This window comes from Cheilinus undulatus, linkage group 5 (genome assembly GCF_018320785.1).
Source record: "Cheilinus undulatus linkage group 5, ASM1832078v1, whole genome shotgun sequence".
NCBI classification, from domain to species: Eukaryota; Metazoa; Chordata; class Actinopteri; order Labriformes; family Labridae; genus Cheilinus; species Cheilinus undulatus.
Window position 1 is genome coordinate 13,043,118 of NC_054869.1, and position 19,141 is coordinate 13,062,258.

At 39.0% G+C, this 19,141-nt stretch overlaps 1 protein-coding gene across 3 annotated transcripts in view; it reads right to left on the reverse strand.

Annotated features, from left to right (window-relative positions):
* Positions 1–6,754: 6,754 nt before the first annotated feature.
* mvb12bb (multivesicular body subunit 12Bb) overlaps positions 6,755–19,141 on the reverse strand; it is a 68,704-nt gene continuing 56,317 nt past the window's right edge. For 2 of the 3 annotated variants that reach the window (XM_041786776.1, XM_041786778.1), the window contains exons 10-11: positions 18,808–18,867; positions 6,755–7,028 (exon numbers count right to left, since the gene is read on the reverse strand). In XM_041786776.1, the coding sequence (XP_041642710.1) occupies positions 6,987–7,028; positions 18,808–18,867 (102 nt within the window). In that variant the 3' untranslated portion in view covers positions 6,755–6,986. The remainder of the gene's footprint in view (positions 7,029–18,807; positions 18,868–19,141) is intronic. The other variant, XM_041786779.1, reaches the window with a different exon arrangement.

The following is a 19,141-nucleotide window of genomic DNA, read 5'->3' on the forward strand; positions in this document are numbered from 1 at the left end:
TGGGGCTTTGATGTGCTGCTGCATTTCAGCTCAGCATTGACGGAGAAAAAAAAAAAACTATCAACGCAGCAGCAGAGATAGAGCAGCCTGAAGTGGAAGGTCAAAGATAAGGAAGTGAAAGGACTGAATGAAACAGATTCAACATGAAACCTTCAGTGTACCACAGCAGCACTTCACTTTTAACTAGACATATAGTTTTAACAGCTGCTAGGGGCAGAAGTAGTAGTTTCCATTTTCATCTTAAGGTGTGGTCTCTGAAATCATCATTATTTTCCATATCATAAAGCAGAGAGGAGGGAAAGTGAAACCATGTGAGGCAGCTTTGATGGGTGCTGCTGGGCACGCCTCATGAGAGAGTTGTGGTACTGAGGGCTCGATTGCTCTTTGTCCATCTGCAGAGTGTGGCTGGTGAAGTTTTTAATATCAGAAACTGAAACCGCTGATTAACTTCATTTAAACTCTGATAATTTCTCTGCAGAGCTGATGGCAAACTTTACCTGCTGCTGGTCTCTGAATAGAGCAGGAGCTTGAATGATTCTCACACTATATACACCAACAAATGTTTAAAGTTTGATATGACTTACTCTGTAATATTTTAGGCTACCACTGTTAAATCATTACAGTGAGTTGCACTGTCACACAACAGGCGATTACATCCCTTATTAAAAACACAGTCTCTGCAGGTTATTTTGAATTTATTCCATATACACCAAAAGAAAAGTAGTTATTTAAACAAAAAATAAGTTTCCCTGCTGCCCTGACACCTCAAATTGACTGTATTTCAGATGGTAAGTTTGAATACTTTTGTAATCTCTCAAAACAGAAAACAAAGCATTTCCTAGTCAGATTCACTTGAAATAATATTTTACATCAGTGCTACTCAAAGTGTGGGCCCCAAGGGTACTATAGATGGGCCATGAAAGGTAATTAACAATAACTAAAAATCTTAGAAATAAAAAAAATATCGAAACCGTGCTTTATTGATCCTGATTACAAGTGCAAAAAGGCACACCGCTGTCTATCTTGTCTTAAGACACTTGCTCGTTTTCACACTAATAAAACTCTGATGATTTTATTCCATCAAGCTTTCATTGAATCTGCCCTGTCTTTTCACTGGTTTCATGGTTTGATAACTTGTCTTAAAAAATACATACTTAACCGAGCTACAACTCAATCTATCACATCTTTATTTATTTATTTATTTATTTACAGCACAAAGCCTGCTCTGTTCTCCATGACTGTTCTCAGCCTTTAAATTCACAGTTTCAACTTCTTCACTCTGGTCGTCGCTTTGTTGCTCCTAAAGGAAACCCTGAAGGGGCACTTTCATACTTGTAGCTATTGCACCTTTCAGCAAAACTAGCACAGGATGATGCACTTTAACTTTAATGGAATTTGAAATCACTTAGGGAGTCTTCAAAAGCACTTTATCATGACCTGGTTTAAACACTTATGTTTGTTTTAAGATTTTAAATGTATTTTGTCTGATTGTTATTTTTGCTGTCGTTATCTCTTGGATGCCAAGACTCCTGTCTGCACAACAAATTTACCTTTCAGGTACTAATAAAGAAATTTGAACCTTTAAGACTCAAAAGTGACAGAACAGTCAGAAGTTTTAAGTCATGTCACCTTTTTGCATTTATTTTGTCTGATGTACACAACCAGTGTCACGGTTTAACTGGTGTTGGATTAACTGGTGACACTCCATTAAACATTCTACTCTGTGAAGATTTTTCTGTACCAAAAGAAAACTTTAACAGAGATGAAAATTAATACAAAAATTTAAGTGACTTTGCAGAAGCCAGATCAAACTAAATAAATGGCGGCAGCTCATTAACCGTACTTTGTGATCTCACAAACACTTTCAGGGAGATTAAATCAGAGCACAAAGCATTTGCATGGAAATCCCCTGTTCATGAAACGAATATTATTTATTTGAATCTCGTGTGACGATTGTAAAAGGGTTTTTAGGTGGACCCCAAAAGATTGTCAGGTCTCAAATTGTGCTGCAGCAGACTGAAGTTTGGTAAATGCTGCTTTAGATCATTTATTCAGTATTTATGATGAAAGTATTCTGTCAGTGTTTCCTTTTGAATGATGGTCAAACTGAGCTCAAAACCAGGTACCTTCAGACCCTGACATTATAGTAGCAACCACTGATTTGTGAGGGAACTTCATAAAAAACCATCTTAGTTTTTCCTTTATTTATCTGCCCACTGATACATTCAATTAGTGTCAGCATAAGTCTGTGTAAAAGATACTGCTTTCTTATCCTGTTGTACCACTGTTAAATCTGTTTTCTTCAGATATTTGAGGATTGTTATTACCAGGAAGTAAAGTGTCTAACTGGTGAAAAAAATCAGTGCTTCATTCTTGTCATTTAAATCAACTAACCCAGTATGATGTGAAATCTATGCTGTAACAATCCATTAACAGTTTTATCATATACTGACTGTGTTAGATAGAAATTCTGTGTGTGGGATTTATCAAACTTAGCACATCATTTACACAAACTTCTATTCAAATTGACTAACTGTATAGCAGTGCTGGTGAACAGTGCTTTTAGCTTAATGAACTCATGATCCCGATGAAAGCAACAAGCCAAAACATGTCAGTCTAATAAAGTTATTCTCTAAAGCACAAGAGTTGTTGGAGCTCTGTTTCCTTTTTCATTGAAATCAACTCAAACAGGAATGACATGATTGTGTTAGGAAGTATTTGCAGCTCAAGATTTGTGTATTTACAACAAAAACAAAGTATGTAGAGTGAATTTATATTAAACTAAAGTCTCCTATTCTATAATATAGGAAATAGTCACCCAGTGCTGAGGTGTAACTCACTGTGATTTTAATACAAGTGTTCGGACCACAAAGCATCAGGGAATAAGCCATATCACTCTTTAAATATCCACATAATTATTGGTAAGAAGATCCTTTCATGGCTGATTTTCAGTATACATGGGAGTTTGGCTACAGGGGTGGAGCTAAAGGTTTTTTGACTGGAGTGACCCAACAGTGGCCACATAAGTTTGTGTGCAAACGTTCACCTCAGGTGGGCTCTAATCAAGGTGTGGAAACGTCTCAGCAAAGATCCAGAGAAATGGGAGGAACCTGAGCTAAATTTCAAGGGTTTTTGCAGATGGGCTGAAAACTTGTGTCAATATGATTTTTCAGTTTTCTATTTTCAATAAATTTGCAAACATTTCTAAAATCCTGTTTTCACTTTGTCACGATGGAGTACCTACTGAGTGTAGATGAATGAGAATAAAAATGTTTCTTTCAACTGCAGCATCAGGCTTAAACATAACAAAGCTAAACAAAAAGCAAAGGCGGTCTGAACACTTTCTGAACGCACTGTATACTAATAAAAAGCACAAATTTACCCTTTCTCTCCAGTAAAACATCTCTCACTTTTAACAGTTTTGATTGATGTTGATGTTATTCTATGCTCTAAATCTGGGATCATTTCTCATTCACAACAACCCTCCTCACGCAGATCGGATGCTGTAGCATAACCACTGATTCTTAAAGGGCACGTTTACAACAGTAAATTATGTTATGCATGAGATATACAGCTATATAATACTGATATAAGATCACACACTTGCAAAAAGAAGCTGCAGGAGGAAGAGCAGAAATGCTGTGCATATGAAGAGAGCAGTGGTGTGTGCACACCATCAAGTGCTTTTTTAAATGTGTGTTTGTTTTTTTAAAGATTCTTTTTGGGCTTTCCTGCCTTTCATTGATAGGGAAGGACAGTGGATAGAATTGGAAATGGGAGAGAGAGTGGGGCTGGATTTGAACTCGGGCCGCCCATGTACATGGGTAGCACCACGCCCGTGTATAATGTGTTTTGATTAAAAAAATGAATACCCTCCAATCCTACTGTCCACCGTGTTTCCTTCTTCGACTTCTCTGTTCTTTTCGCTGACTGCCTCTCACGAGACTGTGTTTGTGAGTAAGGCACTGATGACGGAATTGTTAAGATTAAATGTAAATGATGTCGATGGACTGAACCAACTGGAACCAGTTGTTGATTCCCATCCTGAGATATTGTCACAAACTACCAGACGTCCCTTGGTAATCCTGATCCCGTGCGTATAGGGCTTTAGTCAGCACCATGTTAGACACTTTTCATTGGTTCAGAATTTGTAAAACCCACTGACAAATGTGAAGGAAAATCAATAGCACATACGGTGCTTAACAAATTTATTAGACCACCCTAACCCTAACCAAAGTAAGGTTTATGCCACAGCTGCCCTAAATTAACAGCATTGATAATTACCAAAATCATTTTTTATGTTTCTGCAATGGTTAATACACCAATATGTAGAAGCTCTTTAACCAAAATGATATTTTTAATGCTAAAATATAATTATTATTGTTATGCATATATTTTTAAATTTACTGATCTACAAAATATGTCAAATTATAGTTATTTATTTGCATTCCTGAACAGAAAAATGAGTTTTAGTGGTTGAATGTTATGCTTGATTAATTTCGAACTTCTCAGAGAAGCCCAGTGAGCCGGCTCAAATTTGGGTGATTAAAGCACTTCATGATGCTGGATGGTCTTTTAGACAAATATGACAGGTGGTCTAATAAATTTGTTAAGCACTGTATATGGAAAAAATAAGAAAAATTGAAAATAAAATCATGAAAAATTTAGATGAGAGGCCACAGCCAACGCCAGTGCGTCAAGTTAACCAGGAACAACATGAGTTTCTCATTAACTTTTAAGGTGGTCATTAGTTTTAAAAATCAATGATCAAAACCTTTTACTCCCTTTAAATTAAAATTTTTCTGCAAAGTTAATTTTCAAACAAACTTGTACTCGGTTACCCCTTGTTTATTAACCTAGGAGAGAGGACTGGTCCAAACCTTGCTCTTACATGGTGAGATGGGTCACAGAAAACCTGAGAAAGAGCTTAAAGACCTCCTGTTCTTTAGAGCTTACTGAAGATGAGCCAAAAGGCACTTTTGCTGGGAAATTCTACCTGGCCCACATTAAAAGATGTACTTCCAGAACTCCGCTATTACAAAAAAGTTTCAATTATTTGTAGATTTGAAGTAATCCGTGGTTCTTTATGGATGTAATTTGATTGGATTAAATCTTCTACTGGAGTCATATGATGGGGACCCTTTCTGAAGCAGCGGGCCTGTTTCTGTTGGAACATTATGATCTGGACAGAACAGTTGGTCTCTAGCTGGTAAGTCAAATGACTCGGGAAAATTCTTGTTTGTTTGTTGTCTGAGGGGCGTATAGAGTGGCTGCTGTGTTAGAATGATTTTGAAATGGATGGAATCATAAGAATAATAACTTTATAGCAAGAAAGCACGGTAGTTAAACACATTTCGGTAAAGATAATTGACAACGAGGAGAAAACTCATTGAGAGCCAAAGGAATCTCTGTTGAACTTTCAACAGGTGCTAGCTTTAATGCTAACTCCCACTGATTATGAACAGAATTAGCAGATTAACTGCTATTATAACAAACATCTTTGTTAACAGATTAATAGCGAAGTATTTTTTTAGATTAATGTGCCCATCTCTACATGTAAATCATATGCTTGGTTCTTTGAGGAAGATAGAAACTGAGTTTAAGGCTCTACAAGGTGAAATGCAAAGAGTTTCCACCACAGTTGCATTGTTGCGTCCCTTGCATATTATCAGTACTAAAAATAACTACCAATACAACTGCTATACAACTAAAATAAAACCAGACAATGAGAGATGAAACTACCTATAAAATGTAAATAAATGTAGAGAGTGGTATTGAAAGTTGTTGCAAAGTTTTCTCACACACACCAGAGTTGTCTCACGTTCTCCTTTGCTTGTACAGTGTTTGGAAATGTGTATATGTGTGTCATACTGTAGGAATGCACTCTCTGCACAGCAGGGAGGAGTGCTGCAGCAGCCTGTCACTGTGCTCCAGGGCATCACTGACATGAGTGTCACCTTCATGAAGGAGCGTGAAAAGCTGTTCCCTCTGCACGGGATGCTTCAGACCGTCGCTCTGACTCCAGCGGCAGAACAGAGGAGTTAGCGTGAACACTCGCCGAGGGTTGTCATCTGTTCTTCGCTTCATTAAACACCTGTGAACACCAGGAGCCATTAAAAACTTTGGTCAGAAAAAGAAATAAAATACCTGCAGTTAGCACAATCCAACAAGTTCACAAACTTAGCAGGTGGAGAATCTAATTAACTACAGACACATTAATCCCCATTCATTAGTCTCTAATACTAATTACATGTGAAAAAATGTGCAAATGGATTCTGACAATTTAATTAGCTGCAGACGACACTTGTAAGCAGGAGTGAGAAGACTGTGATGTTTTGGTATCAAAGTGTAAATTCTGCTGCGGTTTAGTCACTTTTTCAAAACTACAGCTTCATACAGGTATAACATGTTCAAAAATATGGATATTTAATGTGCTGTTGTGTTTCTAAGGACCTGACGTGGTTAGGCGCCTGGGGTAAAAAGGCTCCCACGTCTCGTAGCTCTGCTCGTTGTTGCTGCACGCTGCTCATGAAGAACTCTGTGATGGAAAGATGCTTCTGCTGGAAAATAAAACGTCAGAGGAGCCTGTTTGTCCTCCATGACTGCTACTCACTGTCAACACGGCAGTGTTACTCTGTTGAGCACAACAAATCTGAGCTTTTTTCACTGTGATGACACTTTGAAAACTTCTTATTTGACCACAGGAGAAAGAAAAGGAAATAAAAACGACTTTCAAAAATAAATGGAATCACCTTTAAAATTTAATGTGCAAAGTTGTACATAATCAAACTTACTTCATAAATCACTTCAATAAAATCAGTTACAGTTAAATACTTTTTGACTTAAATTACAAAATATACACTTCTGTTTAATAACAAAAAAAATTTAAATTCCATGAGTCCATTATTTTGCATCCTGGTGTCTTTTTGTAGAGTTCTGGTCCTTGCTGCACCATGTCTCTGTGGTTAGGAGAGTTTGATGTGAAGTTACACAGCAATGCTTCTCTCTGCACTGAAGTTGTATTGAAACTGCAAGCAGAAAAAAAGGAAAAAAAACTGTCAAGCCTTTAAAAATATTCATCATCCTTCAACAAGCGTAATATAATGCTGAAAGAGAATATACATTCTCATGTTGACTTTATTAGGTAAATCTCAACTGCAAATCAACATAGATATCTAATCAGCCAATCACATGGCAGCAACCGGTGCATTTAGGTATGTCATCATGGTTAAGACAACATGCTGTTCAAACTGAGCATCAGAATGGGGAAGAAAGGGGTTTTAAGTGACTCTGAATGTGCCGGACAGACTGGTCTGAGTGTTTCAAAAACTGCAGACCTACTGGAGTTTTCAGACACAACCATCTCTCAGAGAACGGTGAGAAAAAGAGAAAAGCTCTCTTAGTCAAAATGCCATTTTTATTGCAGAGGTAAGAGGAGAAAGTCCAGGCTGATATGAGACTGATTTGAAAGGCAACAATAACTCAAATACTTGCTCGTTACAATCCAGGTGCGCAGAAGAAAATCTTTGAATACACAATAATCAAACCATGAAGCTGACAGGCTAAAGCAGCAGAAGACCACACCATGTGCCACTCCTGTCGGCTGAGAACAGGAAACTGAGCATAATATTCACATAGCACACCAAAATTAGACAACAGAAGATTGGAGAAATATTGCCTGGTCTGATTAGTCTTGAATTCTGCTGTGATGTTTGAAAAATAGGATCAGAGTTTAGTGTAAACAACATGAAAGCCTGCTAGATCATCAACAATCATGGCATGTTCAAGTCACTTAAATCAGCGGTCCCCAACCTTTTTTGCACCATGGACCAGTTTCATGACATACATGTTCATGGACTAGCTATTAATGTGTGGGGGATACATTTTCTGAAATAAAATTATATAAACAGCCTAAAAACAAAGGGCAGAAAAATTACAACACATCATAATGCTGAATTAGTGGACCTGTGCGAATCACCTGTCACAATTAATCCATATACTTTAAGTAGGACTCCTAGTATTGTCTTTAAATGCTGCTTTCTTTTCATTGGCAGTCATAGGCTCTACTTCTCCACAAGTTTCCCCTTTGCAAAGAAGCTCTCCAACATTTGTTTTTTACTCGTTTAGCTAGCTCTTGGGCTTTATTTTGGGGTATCATGTGACCCAGACAAGCATCTCGACATGTGGCAAGAGGTCAAAGGACACAGACAGATGACACAATGGAAGGTAATTTTTCCAAAAAAATATCTTTCAGACTCTGATAATCAGTAAAATATGTTATCCATTTTTTCTGTGCAGCCCAGTGACAAATGACCCACCGATCAGTACCAGTCCATGATCCGGTGGTTGTGGACCGCTGACTTAAATCACCTTTCTTCCCCATCCTGATGCTCAGACTGAACTTCAACAATTTGTCTTGACCATGTCTACCTGCTTAAATGTGATGGATTCTGCAGTGTGATTGGCTGGTTAGATATTTGAGTTAATGAGCAGCTGAACAGGTATACCTAATAAAGTGAATAGTCAGTAAATACAGTTTTATAAACTGCCAGAGTGTCAAGCAGATTGCTCCAAACTGAGTACAACCACATTAATAAAAATAAATAATTGTCTGATATTTCATTAAACAATATTTAAAATATATGAATGTTTTGTCCTACTTTGAATCTAAAGGCCTACGGTTGTCTCAAACAGCACATTGACTGAATAGACAGCAAACAAACAGCTCCCCCTTGTGACTGGTCAAGTATATTACACTTTAAATCAAAGCGTTCTTTAAAAATTATTATCTTGCTTCATATTTAAATGAAAAAATAAGTGTTTTTGTTGTTTTACTGCTCAATTGATCTTATGACACATAATTTTCCACTTCTCTATATCAGGAAAAAAAACTGCTGATTGGAAAACTTAAACAGAGATACAAGAAGTCTAATTTAGTCCTATTTGGGACTATCCCAGAATGGGATATAACACAGTAGGCATTGCTTGACTGCAAACATAGAGGCTGTTTAAGGGCAGATATTCATGTATTTTTCTTTCAGGAGAAAAATAAACAATAATTCAACTACTGGCTACTAACAATCAGTTTAACAGCCCATAGCAATTTCAGATCTATAGTTAACATACAGCACATAAAAAATTCTGCTTGTTCTATTCAGTGAAGTATTCAGATGTCTAATCTGGGTAAGTGAAAGCACTTATACAGATTATAATTCTATAATTGCTGATGGCGTGAATTGTTTCTCTTTGGATATTTGCACTGGTACTCTAAGAATCGAATGCAGGGGTGTCCAAACTTTTTTCACTGAGGGCCACAAACCAACTTATTTAAGGCTCTCAGGAACACTTTAATATGTACTTTTAACATTTTTAAGTTAGTAAAACCAATCCAATGTAGGTTAAGATATGCTTCGTGAATGAATATTCTTAACTGGCTTTTTAACTGCTGACAAGACAAAGACCCAAACATGGTTAAGAATTCAGGGGGGGGTTAGATGTAAGGAATTCTGGACCAGGCCTGGCTATCACTGGCTCTGCCCCAGGTGAAGATGAAATCGATGCTCCATACATCAGAGACGCTGATGGCTCATCTCATCTTCAGATTCAAAAAAAAGAAAAATCTGCACAAGGCTGCCAAACTTTACAGAAGTGTTTGTGCTGAAAGATGATTGGAGCAACGTGCTTTATAGACCTTCAGACGGAGCAGATAGAGGAGAAAATGAGTGCTTTTGCTGCTATTCGCTGTCATAATCCTTTCTTCATTATTTGTCAAGGCATTATGAGTCAAGATATCTTATTTTGTTTGGCAGTATGTTTACCATTCACTTTGCTGTGTCAGTTTAGTTATTAAAAAAGCTAGTCAACAAATCCTTCTGCTTAAAATGTTTGTTTACAGAATTAACAGCCATATTTTATTTTATTTTTAGAATCTGTGCGAGGCAATCAAATATAAACCATGGGCCAAGATTTTTTTTTAAACTATCTTTTAATACGCTTTCAAATAATGTCTTATGTCAAGCTGTTTTCATGTTAGATGTGTATGTTGCTGAATGTTGTCTTATGGTTGCAGCATATGTGAAGAGCCCAGAGCAAATTTCTCACTCTGTGGGACAACAAAGTTTATCGAATTCAGGTGGTTCAATCCGACCCGTTGCCACAAGTTTATAAAATCAAGCACCTAGCCATGCAGTCTCCATTTGCAAACATTTGTGAAACAAAATGGGTCGTTCTAAGAGCTCATTGATTTCAAGCGTGGTACTGGGATGAATGCCACCTTTGTAATAAGACTGTTTGTGAAGTTTCATCCCTGCTGGATATTCTACAGTCAACTGTAAGTGATATTATTAGAAAGTGGAAGAGTTTAGGAGCAACATCAACACAGCCACAAAGCAGAAGACCACGTAAAATCACAGCAGGGTAAATGACTGCTTAGGCACACGGTGTGTAAAAGTCACCAGCACTCTGCTGATTCCATAGCTGAAGAGTTGTGAACTTCCACTGGCATTAATGGAAGCACAAAAACTGTGAGGTGGGAGCTTCATGAATGGGTTTCCATGGCTGAGCAGCTGCATGTAAGCCACACATGACGAAGTCCAATGCCAAGCGTCAGATGGAGTGGTGTAAAGCACACCGACACTGGACTGTGGAGCGGAAATGTGCTCTGTGGAGCAGTGAATCACGCTTCTCTGCTAAGCAGCCAGATGGAGTCTGGGTTTGGTGGATGCTGTGGGAACATTACCTGCCAGACTGCATTGTACCAACTGTAAAGTTTGGTGGAGGGATAACAGTATGGGGCTGTTTTTCAGGGTTTGGTCTAGGCCCCTTATCTCCAGTGAGGGCCAATCTAAATGCTTCAGCATTACAAGACATTCTGGACAATGCTTTGCCTCCAACTTTGTGGCAACAGTTTGGGGAGGGCCCTTTTCTATTCCAACATGACCGTGTCTCACAGACATGGTTTGATGAGTTTGGTGAAGAGCTTGACAGGCCCACACAGAGCACCTTTGGGATGAACTGGAACAGAGATCACGAGCCAGGCCTTTGTATCCCACATTAGTACTTAACCTTATAAATTCTCTACAGAATGAGTGTTCAAAAAATCCCACAGAAACATTCCAAAAACTTGAGGAAAGCTTTCCAGGTAGGGTGGAGGCTGTTATTGCTGCAAAGGGGGGAACTCCATATGAAAGTACATGTATTTGAATACAGAGGCATTACAGTCTCTGTTGGTGTGATGGTCAGGCGGCCAAACATCCCTTAAATCCCTTAAAGCATACTTGAGAGTTTATGTTCACAAGAATGGCCTGGATAGGAAGATAGACCGCCAAAAGGCGTAAAAAGTTGGGACAGTAAACCCCTTAAAAGTAGTGTCAGATTAAGGAAGGACTCAGACTTGTGACTTTTTCTAAGCCATTTTCCAGTAAAATTAATTAAAAAACAATGGGGAAAAAGCAGATGAGACAGTTAAACAAACAGTATAATTACTGGTTAGTTAACAGTCAAACAGCCTTAAATTAGAACACAGTAATGGGTGTTTTGTAGGTGAAGTTCTTCTGTATAAGGGAGGGAACTTCATAACAATGGGAGCTCATTTCACAAAGTTAGACAGCTGTATTACTGCAGTGTGTCACTAGGTGATGCTGTTTGATCACTGAAACAAGTTTCCAAATCTCACACAGAAGCCGCTGAGCCACAATGGCTCCAGCCGGCTTCTCTCGATCAAAACACCACCTTCCCTGATTCTCATCTGCAGCGGGAAGAAGCTGCAAGTTACCCAAAAACCTGTCACACATCACAAGCCTGTTAGTTGTGAAGAAATCCGGCCCCCCCAGCACACAAAAATCCAGTCCCAACATCTGGCACAGTAAATAAATAATCCTATGTGTACGTGCATGCGTGTTAGTGTGAGTGTGTGGATGATGGATGGGGGAATGGGGTGTTATCAGGGAGAGCATGTATCAATGTCTGCCAGTTTTACACACAGGCTGACAGGACAGTGACACACTGGAACATGGGCGGCAGTCACCTAGACGAGCCCGGCTTCATTTCCTGTCCCCGCTGCACTGCCAAAAATATGTGACATGTTGTCTTCATTAATTCCACCTCTATTTGGAGCTCTCCCTCTCGCACCTCACACATACACTACTGTCCCATACATCCACATAAGCAGGCGCGCACACAGATAACTTCCTGCAAACACTGAAAGCCCATCATACATAGGTGCTAATGAAAATCTTGTCATGTGTGCACACACTCCTCTTCTCCACCCTCACACACTCTCTCTGAAAATCATTAGCTAGCCGCCAACAACATTTCTCAGCAGAGCAAACTACATAAAGACGTCACTTTAAATCGCTTACTAATTAACACTTAAAAAGACACAAATTAGATATGCGTGGCTAAAAGCAATTATAATATCCGCAAGTTTTGTGAGTCATTTGGGAAATGAAAAGAATGCCTAATTGCTGGAACCAACATCATCCGAGACACAGCTTAAGTGATGCCTGTTAGGAAATGGTCTTATCTACAACTGTGGTGGTGATTACAACAGTTTTCCTCAATTACATGTGCATATGTACAATTCTACAAAGCACATCTCTTTCATGAATCTATATTTTTAATGGCTTTAGAAAAGAGGCAATTAGACTATGAACAGAAGGCACCTCTTGTTTTTGAAGAGGGAAGAAAGCCCTCAAGTCAGGCACTGACAGTGACCTCTTCTGGACAAAAGGAGGAGGAAGGGAACAACAAAAGTCTTAAGAAAGCTGGGGTGCAGTTTCTTGAATAAAACAGCTCCTTTATAAGTTAAATTATGAGACTTTTTCTTTAAAATCACCAAGAATGATCTGGAAACCTCTTAAGATGGCTTGAGTACGGACTGACTCAAAAAAGAGCTTTTACTAAATCAAAAATGTATGATTTGTTTGCCCCAAAATAGGCTGAATCTTCTGAAGAAAACTTGAGTACTGACGATGAAGTGGAAAATGTAAAGTGTAAAATTAATTTCAAAAACAACTTAATCATAATTGAAGATTTATGTCTTTGTTTTAAATCAACAAAAAGGATCAACAACTTCTTAACAAGGCAGGAGTAAAGACTACAAAGTTCATATTGCACCCAAAATCTAAGATTAATTTCAAAAAGGGCTTATTCTAAGTTAGAACTGGTTTATTCTTGTGATATAAGACAAATTATCCAACAAAACTTCTGAATCTTTGACGCAAGCATGGATTAAAAGGTGTAAAATGCACTAGAGGTACAATTCATTTCAAAAACAGTTTTTTATGGAGTCAAATAATCCTAACCTCTTCCAATATTTCCTGTCTCTCCTCAACTGTCCTATTAAAAAAACTTAGAAAAAAAACCTTATAAAAGGATCCACATCTTCTTGTGAAGCCTTGAGAAAAGACTGCAGAGTGGACAATGCGCCCAGATTCAGGTCTGGCTTGCAGCTCCTTTTCCTGCATGTCTCTACTTCGTTCTCTTGTCCCTGTTTCTGGCTCTATCCACTATCCTTCTCTCTTAATGGAGGCATCAATGCCCCAATATATTTTTAAAAAAGTAAGACTGATTTCAAAAGAGCTGTCCTGTATGAAATGTTTGCGCTTTTTAAATTTAAATCACCCAAAAAAATTTGCTGCAACCTCTTAAGAAACCTAGCCACAGACCACAAAGTAGACGATCCATTCAAAAAACAAAAATCAGGCACTGGTTTAGCTCGGTTGCCAGGCCAGAGGCTGAAGTCCTCTAAGTACTGGCTGCAGGATGGAATCCCGGCACTGTTTGGTCCATGTCTTCCACTCTCTCTACTCACTTTTTCTGTCTCTCTTCGGCTGTCCTATCGAAATAAAGTCAAACACCACCCAAAAACTGGTCTTTAAAAGGAGTCATTTAAAAAATAGCTTCTTTTGCAGTAAATCATCAAAAATGAGCTGCAATTCCTTAAAAAGCCTTGAGTACAGCAGCCCTTAAAGATACCATTACATCTAAACTTGAAACTTTATCAAACAGCTCTTTCTGCATTAAAATAAGTACAGATAAAAATCTGGACAAAAAATAAATGATAAATGGACTTGAGCTTGTTTAGCACCTTTCCGGCCATCTTGCTTCTCAAAGTGCTGTAAACACCAGTCTCACTTTACCATTCACTCCACACTCACACACTCACACACTGATGGCGGAGGCTCCAAGAGTGGCCAGTAGTGTCGAATGATTCCATCCATACACATTCACCCACCACTGACTCAACAGTGGGACTAACTGGGGTTTAGGCTCTTGCCAATAACAAATGTATATTCTGGCTTCTTCTAATCATATACTTCTAATCCTGTTTCTCTGCTGCCATCAGGATATCTTTATGTTTTACCTGTTTGTAAAACTAACCGCCATTAAAAATCATTCATTCCCTCTGCAATCAGATTATTAAATGTGAGATTTGTAAAGTTTTTATGTTTTTATATATCTTACAGTCCCTTTTGTCTTTTACCCTCAAAGATCTTTTTATCCTTTTAGTAGACTATTTGTCATTGTTTTAAGTCTATTTATTTATTTTTTCAAGCTAATTTAAGACAGCATCCATTTTTAGGTTTTGTATTTTAGCTTACACATATTGTCGCTGTCTGTGCCACTGTGTTTAATCTGTTTATATGTACAAGCTGCTCTGATCCAATCGTCCCTTGACTGATAAATAAAGTTGTAGAATTGAACTGAAAATCAACATGACTGGAAGAGCTGGGGTTCAAACCCCTGACCTACCAGTTGAGAGACAACTGGCTTTACCTAATGAACCCCAGCTGCACCCAAAATAAGTTAAGTAGTTAATAAGTTAATAAATTCATGTCAAATAAAGCTTCTTCTGGATTTAAATTTGGTGGCTTATTTGTTTAAAATCTTCAAGAATGAGCTGAAACTAATAGAAACTATTAGACAATGCACTAAAAGTGTAAAATTTCTTTTAAAAAAAAGCCTTTATGCATTTATATTTTCTTCATGTTTTTGTTGTAAATTAGAGAGGCATAATATTGATCTTTACTGATTTCCAATGTGCCAATATTTACAGAAAAATGTAAGGTGATACTGATATCAATACCGATATTTAAATGAAGTTCAGACCTTAAAACCTTGGTTCTCAACTGGTGGCTCAAGACCCAAATGTGAGTCGCAAAGTCATTTTTAGTGGGTCGCAGATGTGTGCCTGAAACAAAGTACACTATATTGCCAAAAGTGTTCACTCACCCATCCAAATAATTGAAATCAGGTGTTCCAATCACTTCCATGGCCACAGGTGTATAAAACCAAGCACCTAGGCATGCAGACTGTTTCTACAAACATTTGTGAAAGAATTGGTCGCTCTCAGGAGCTCAGTGAATTCCAGCATGGTACTGTGATAGGATGCCACCTGTGAAACAAGTCCAGGCATGAAATTTCCTCATTCCTAAATACTCCACAGTCAACTGTCAGTGGTATTATAACAAAGTGGAAGCGACTGGGAATGACAGCAACTCAGCCATGAAGTGGTAGACCACGTAAAATGGTGGAGCGGGGGCCGGGGGATGCTGAGGCGCATGGTGCACAGAGGTCACTAACTTTCTGCAGAGTCAATCACTACAGACCTCCAAACTTCATGTGGCCTTCAGATTAGCTCAAGAACAGTGCGTAGAGAGCTTCATGGAATGGGTTTCCATGGCTGAGCAGCTGCATCCAAGACATACATCACCAAGTGCAATGCAGTGGTGTAAAGCACGTCGCCACTGGACTCTACAGCAGTGGAGACACGTTCTCTGGAGAGACGAATTGTGCTCCTCCATCTGGCAATCTATTGGATGAGTCTGGGTTTGACAGTTGCCAGGAGAACAGTATTTGTCTGACTGCATTGTGCCAAATGTAAAGTTTGGTGGAGGGGGACTATGGTGTAGGGTTGTTTTTCAGGAGCTGGGCTTGGCCCCTTAGTTCCAGGGAAAGGCACTCTAAATGCTTCAGCATACCAAGAGATTTTGGACAATTCTATGCTCCCAACTTTGTGGGAACAGTTTGGGGATGGCCCCTACCTGTTCCAACATGACTGTGCACAAAGGAAGGTCCATAAAGACATGGATGAGAGAGTTTGGTGTGGATGAACTTGACTGGCCTGCACAGAGTCCTGACAGAACACCTTTGGGATGAATTAGAGTGGAGACTGAGAGCCAGGCCTTCTTGTCCAACATTAGTGTGTGATGTTGTGATGTGCGATAGCTGCAAAGGGTGGACCAATGTCACATCAAACCCTATGGATTAAGAATGGGATGTCACTTAAGTTCATATGCAAGTCAAGGCAGGTGAATAAATACTTTTGGCAATATAGTGTATGCGTAAAAAAGTCTATGATGGGCTTTTATTTTGAAGGAAATGTCTTTAATTCTTTTTTTTCTGTACATTTTTTGTTCCATTTCACAGCTAAACTGCCCCATTTTTTTTTATTAATAACAGTGGTAATGATCAAAACATTCAAGAAATCTGAATCACGATTTGTCATTGAGGAGTTTGTAAGGGGCCCTGATAATGAAACAGTTGAGAACCACAGCTTTAAAACACACAATTTGAAGTCAGAGGAGGAAAAAATAAGCAAACATAAGTCCTTAAAACACAGTTTAACGTGTAAGGAATGATGATGAATAAAGACAGACTTTGGCTGAAGCAGGTATGTTGGCCCAGCCTAAAATTTCACTAACTTATTTGTTTGCACAGCCAATATTTACAGCTCAAACAGGCAGATTTTTATGCTCAAAATATTAGTTGTAAATATCTACACAAACTTTCACACTTGCAAATACCAATATGAAACCACTGATATCATTCATCCTTATCTTCTATCAACAAAACAGAGCTGCAGCATTGAATTTAGACTTCAAGGAGGAAATTGCACCTAAAGAAAACAGTTTATTAAAAAAATAAGCTTTTTCTGGTAAGAATTTTTTACTTTTTGTGTTAAAAATCTCCAAAGATGAGCTGAAACCTTCCGAGAAGCCTGGAGTAGACTACAAGTTGGCCATGGCATCTAAAGTATAAGATTTGTTTCAAATACAGCTGTTTTTTAATTACATTTTATAGTTTAAATCACTAAAAATTAACTGTTACTTCTGGAAACATCAAGTACAGACAACAAAGAGGACAATCTAACTAAATAGCAAGACAAAAGGAGCTTTTATGCATATTTGAATGCTGTTTCTTTTTGTTTTATATCACCAAATACAAGCTGCATCTTCTGTAGAAATCTCATGCATGGGCAGCAGTTTGGATTATACATTTAAAGAATAAGACTGTTTTGTTTACATGTGCATTTATATTAGTGGATTTCTGTATTATAACACCAAGATAGAGCTGAAACTTTGGAAGAAAGTAGGAATCATTACAAAAAAAGCTTTTTTTCTGATTTGAGATAATGTAACTTCTAGTTCTGTGTCAACAACAGAAAGCTGCCACTTCAGCAGAAACCTGAAGCAAGGCAAACAGTGAGTACACTACGTTTACAGTGTTATTTTTCTGTGGGAAAATGAGCAAAACTAGACAGAAAAGAAAACATCGCTCTGTTTCTGCTGCCCAACATGTTTGCAGGAACATCTCTGACAATATTTCCGCCTCTTGTTCTGCACACATCATTGTGCTATAATAATAAGAGCAGAGAAGTAAAAATAACACAATGGTGAGGGATGTTTCCACTTGGAAACTAATTATCAAGCTAAGCTGTGACTTCATCCTCATCAGCCTGGCCCCACCATTAATCTTGTGCTGTCGTCCACTTCACTAAATCCTGTGTGTTACACTATCTCACATTTACTTCATCAGCTCCAGCGCGGCTGTAATTAATGATTTCTCATGCCCCCTCTCCTCTCCTTCCCCAGCTCAGCTCACCATGTGTCCTGCTGCTAATCACACTCGGAGAAGAAAAGGAGGAAGGAGAGGAGACGAGAGGAGAGGAGGGGAAAAAACAGACAGGAGCATATAGGATGAGCAGCCAGCCTGTCTCCTACCCATGGAAAAAATACCCACATACACGTACACGCCATTAATACCTGCGCTTGACAATGAGCTTCATTCAGATGACCATATGACAAGATGGCGACTGGGTGTGATTTGGATAGTTTGTGACAGAAGACAGAGGCAGAGTGCAGAACAGACACCCAGTTTGATGAGGGAGTGTTTGCTCTGTAACACATCTCAAACCCAACAGCACCTGTTCTTTTACAGTGGTCTGTCACTTCCTGGCAGTTCTGATACCGAGATACCGTGCTAATGAGAGAGAAGGGGGGTTGTCACTCTCTTTAAAGCACACACATACACAGACGCAGACACACACAGACTTTTTCCTCCCTTTGCAAACACATGGGCTCTAAAGACGGAGCTGCACACATGATTTTCTTCCTTCGAATGCCTGCAGGCTACAGTGTTTCATCAGGAATAAGAAGGACTTCGTTGTGCTTTTATTTGCTCTTATGATCTCTTAACTTTTCTCCTTACTGAAGATGAAGCTGTTTGAAAAAGTTAAACATGCAGAATGTGACCAGAGAAGCTCTACAGCGCAGCCTTGTAGATGCTAGATTGAGCTGTTTGAGAGAAGTATTGGGGAATAAAAGTCAAGTGTTTTGGAACCGGAGACGAAGCTTTTAAGAGAGAATGGCTGCCTCGCCTGGCCATGCTTTTATTCAATTGGGGGCTTAGTGGAGCCAACAGGGCCTCGCTGTCTCAGACACTTAATTACAACCCCAAGACCGTTTGCTTTGCATTCTGGGCCAGCGGCGTCAGCGGCAGCCGAGCGTTGCAGCCTCTACTCACTTCCTCCTCGATCTCTGCCAGGGATTTGATCGTAATGCCCATTAAATTGACTTGCTGCATCTGAAATCAAAAGCAGGGAGAGGAGGGGGGGAAGGTGGGGGATGGAGGAGGAGGAAGGGAAAAAAATACACACAAGAAACATGGCGGTTAGGCTCATGGCTAAGTAAGCATGCTTAAAATCTTTAATCCTCTCCCTCTTGGTGTCAATACAAACGGGGCTATAGTGACAACCGCCGCCAGCCAGCCAAATGGACTGCATTGAGCCAGCACTGCCTGACTGCACGCATTCATCACTCAGTCTGGAGGGAAGAGGAGAAAGGAAAGGAAGGGAAGG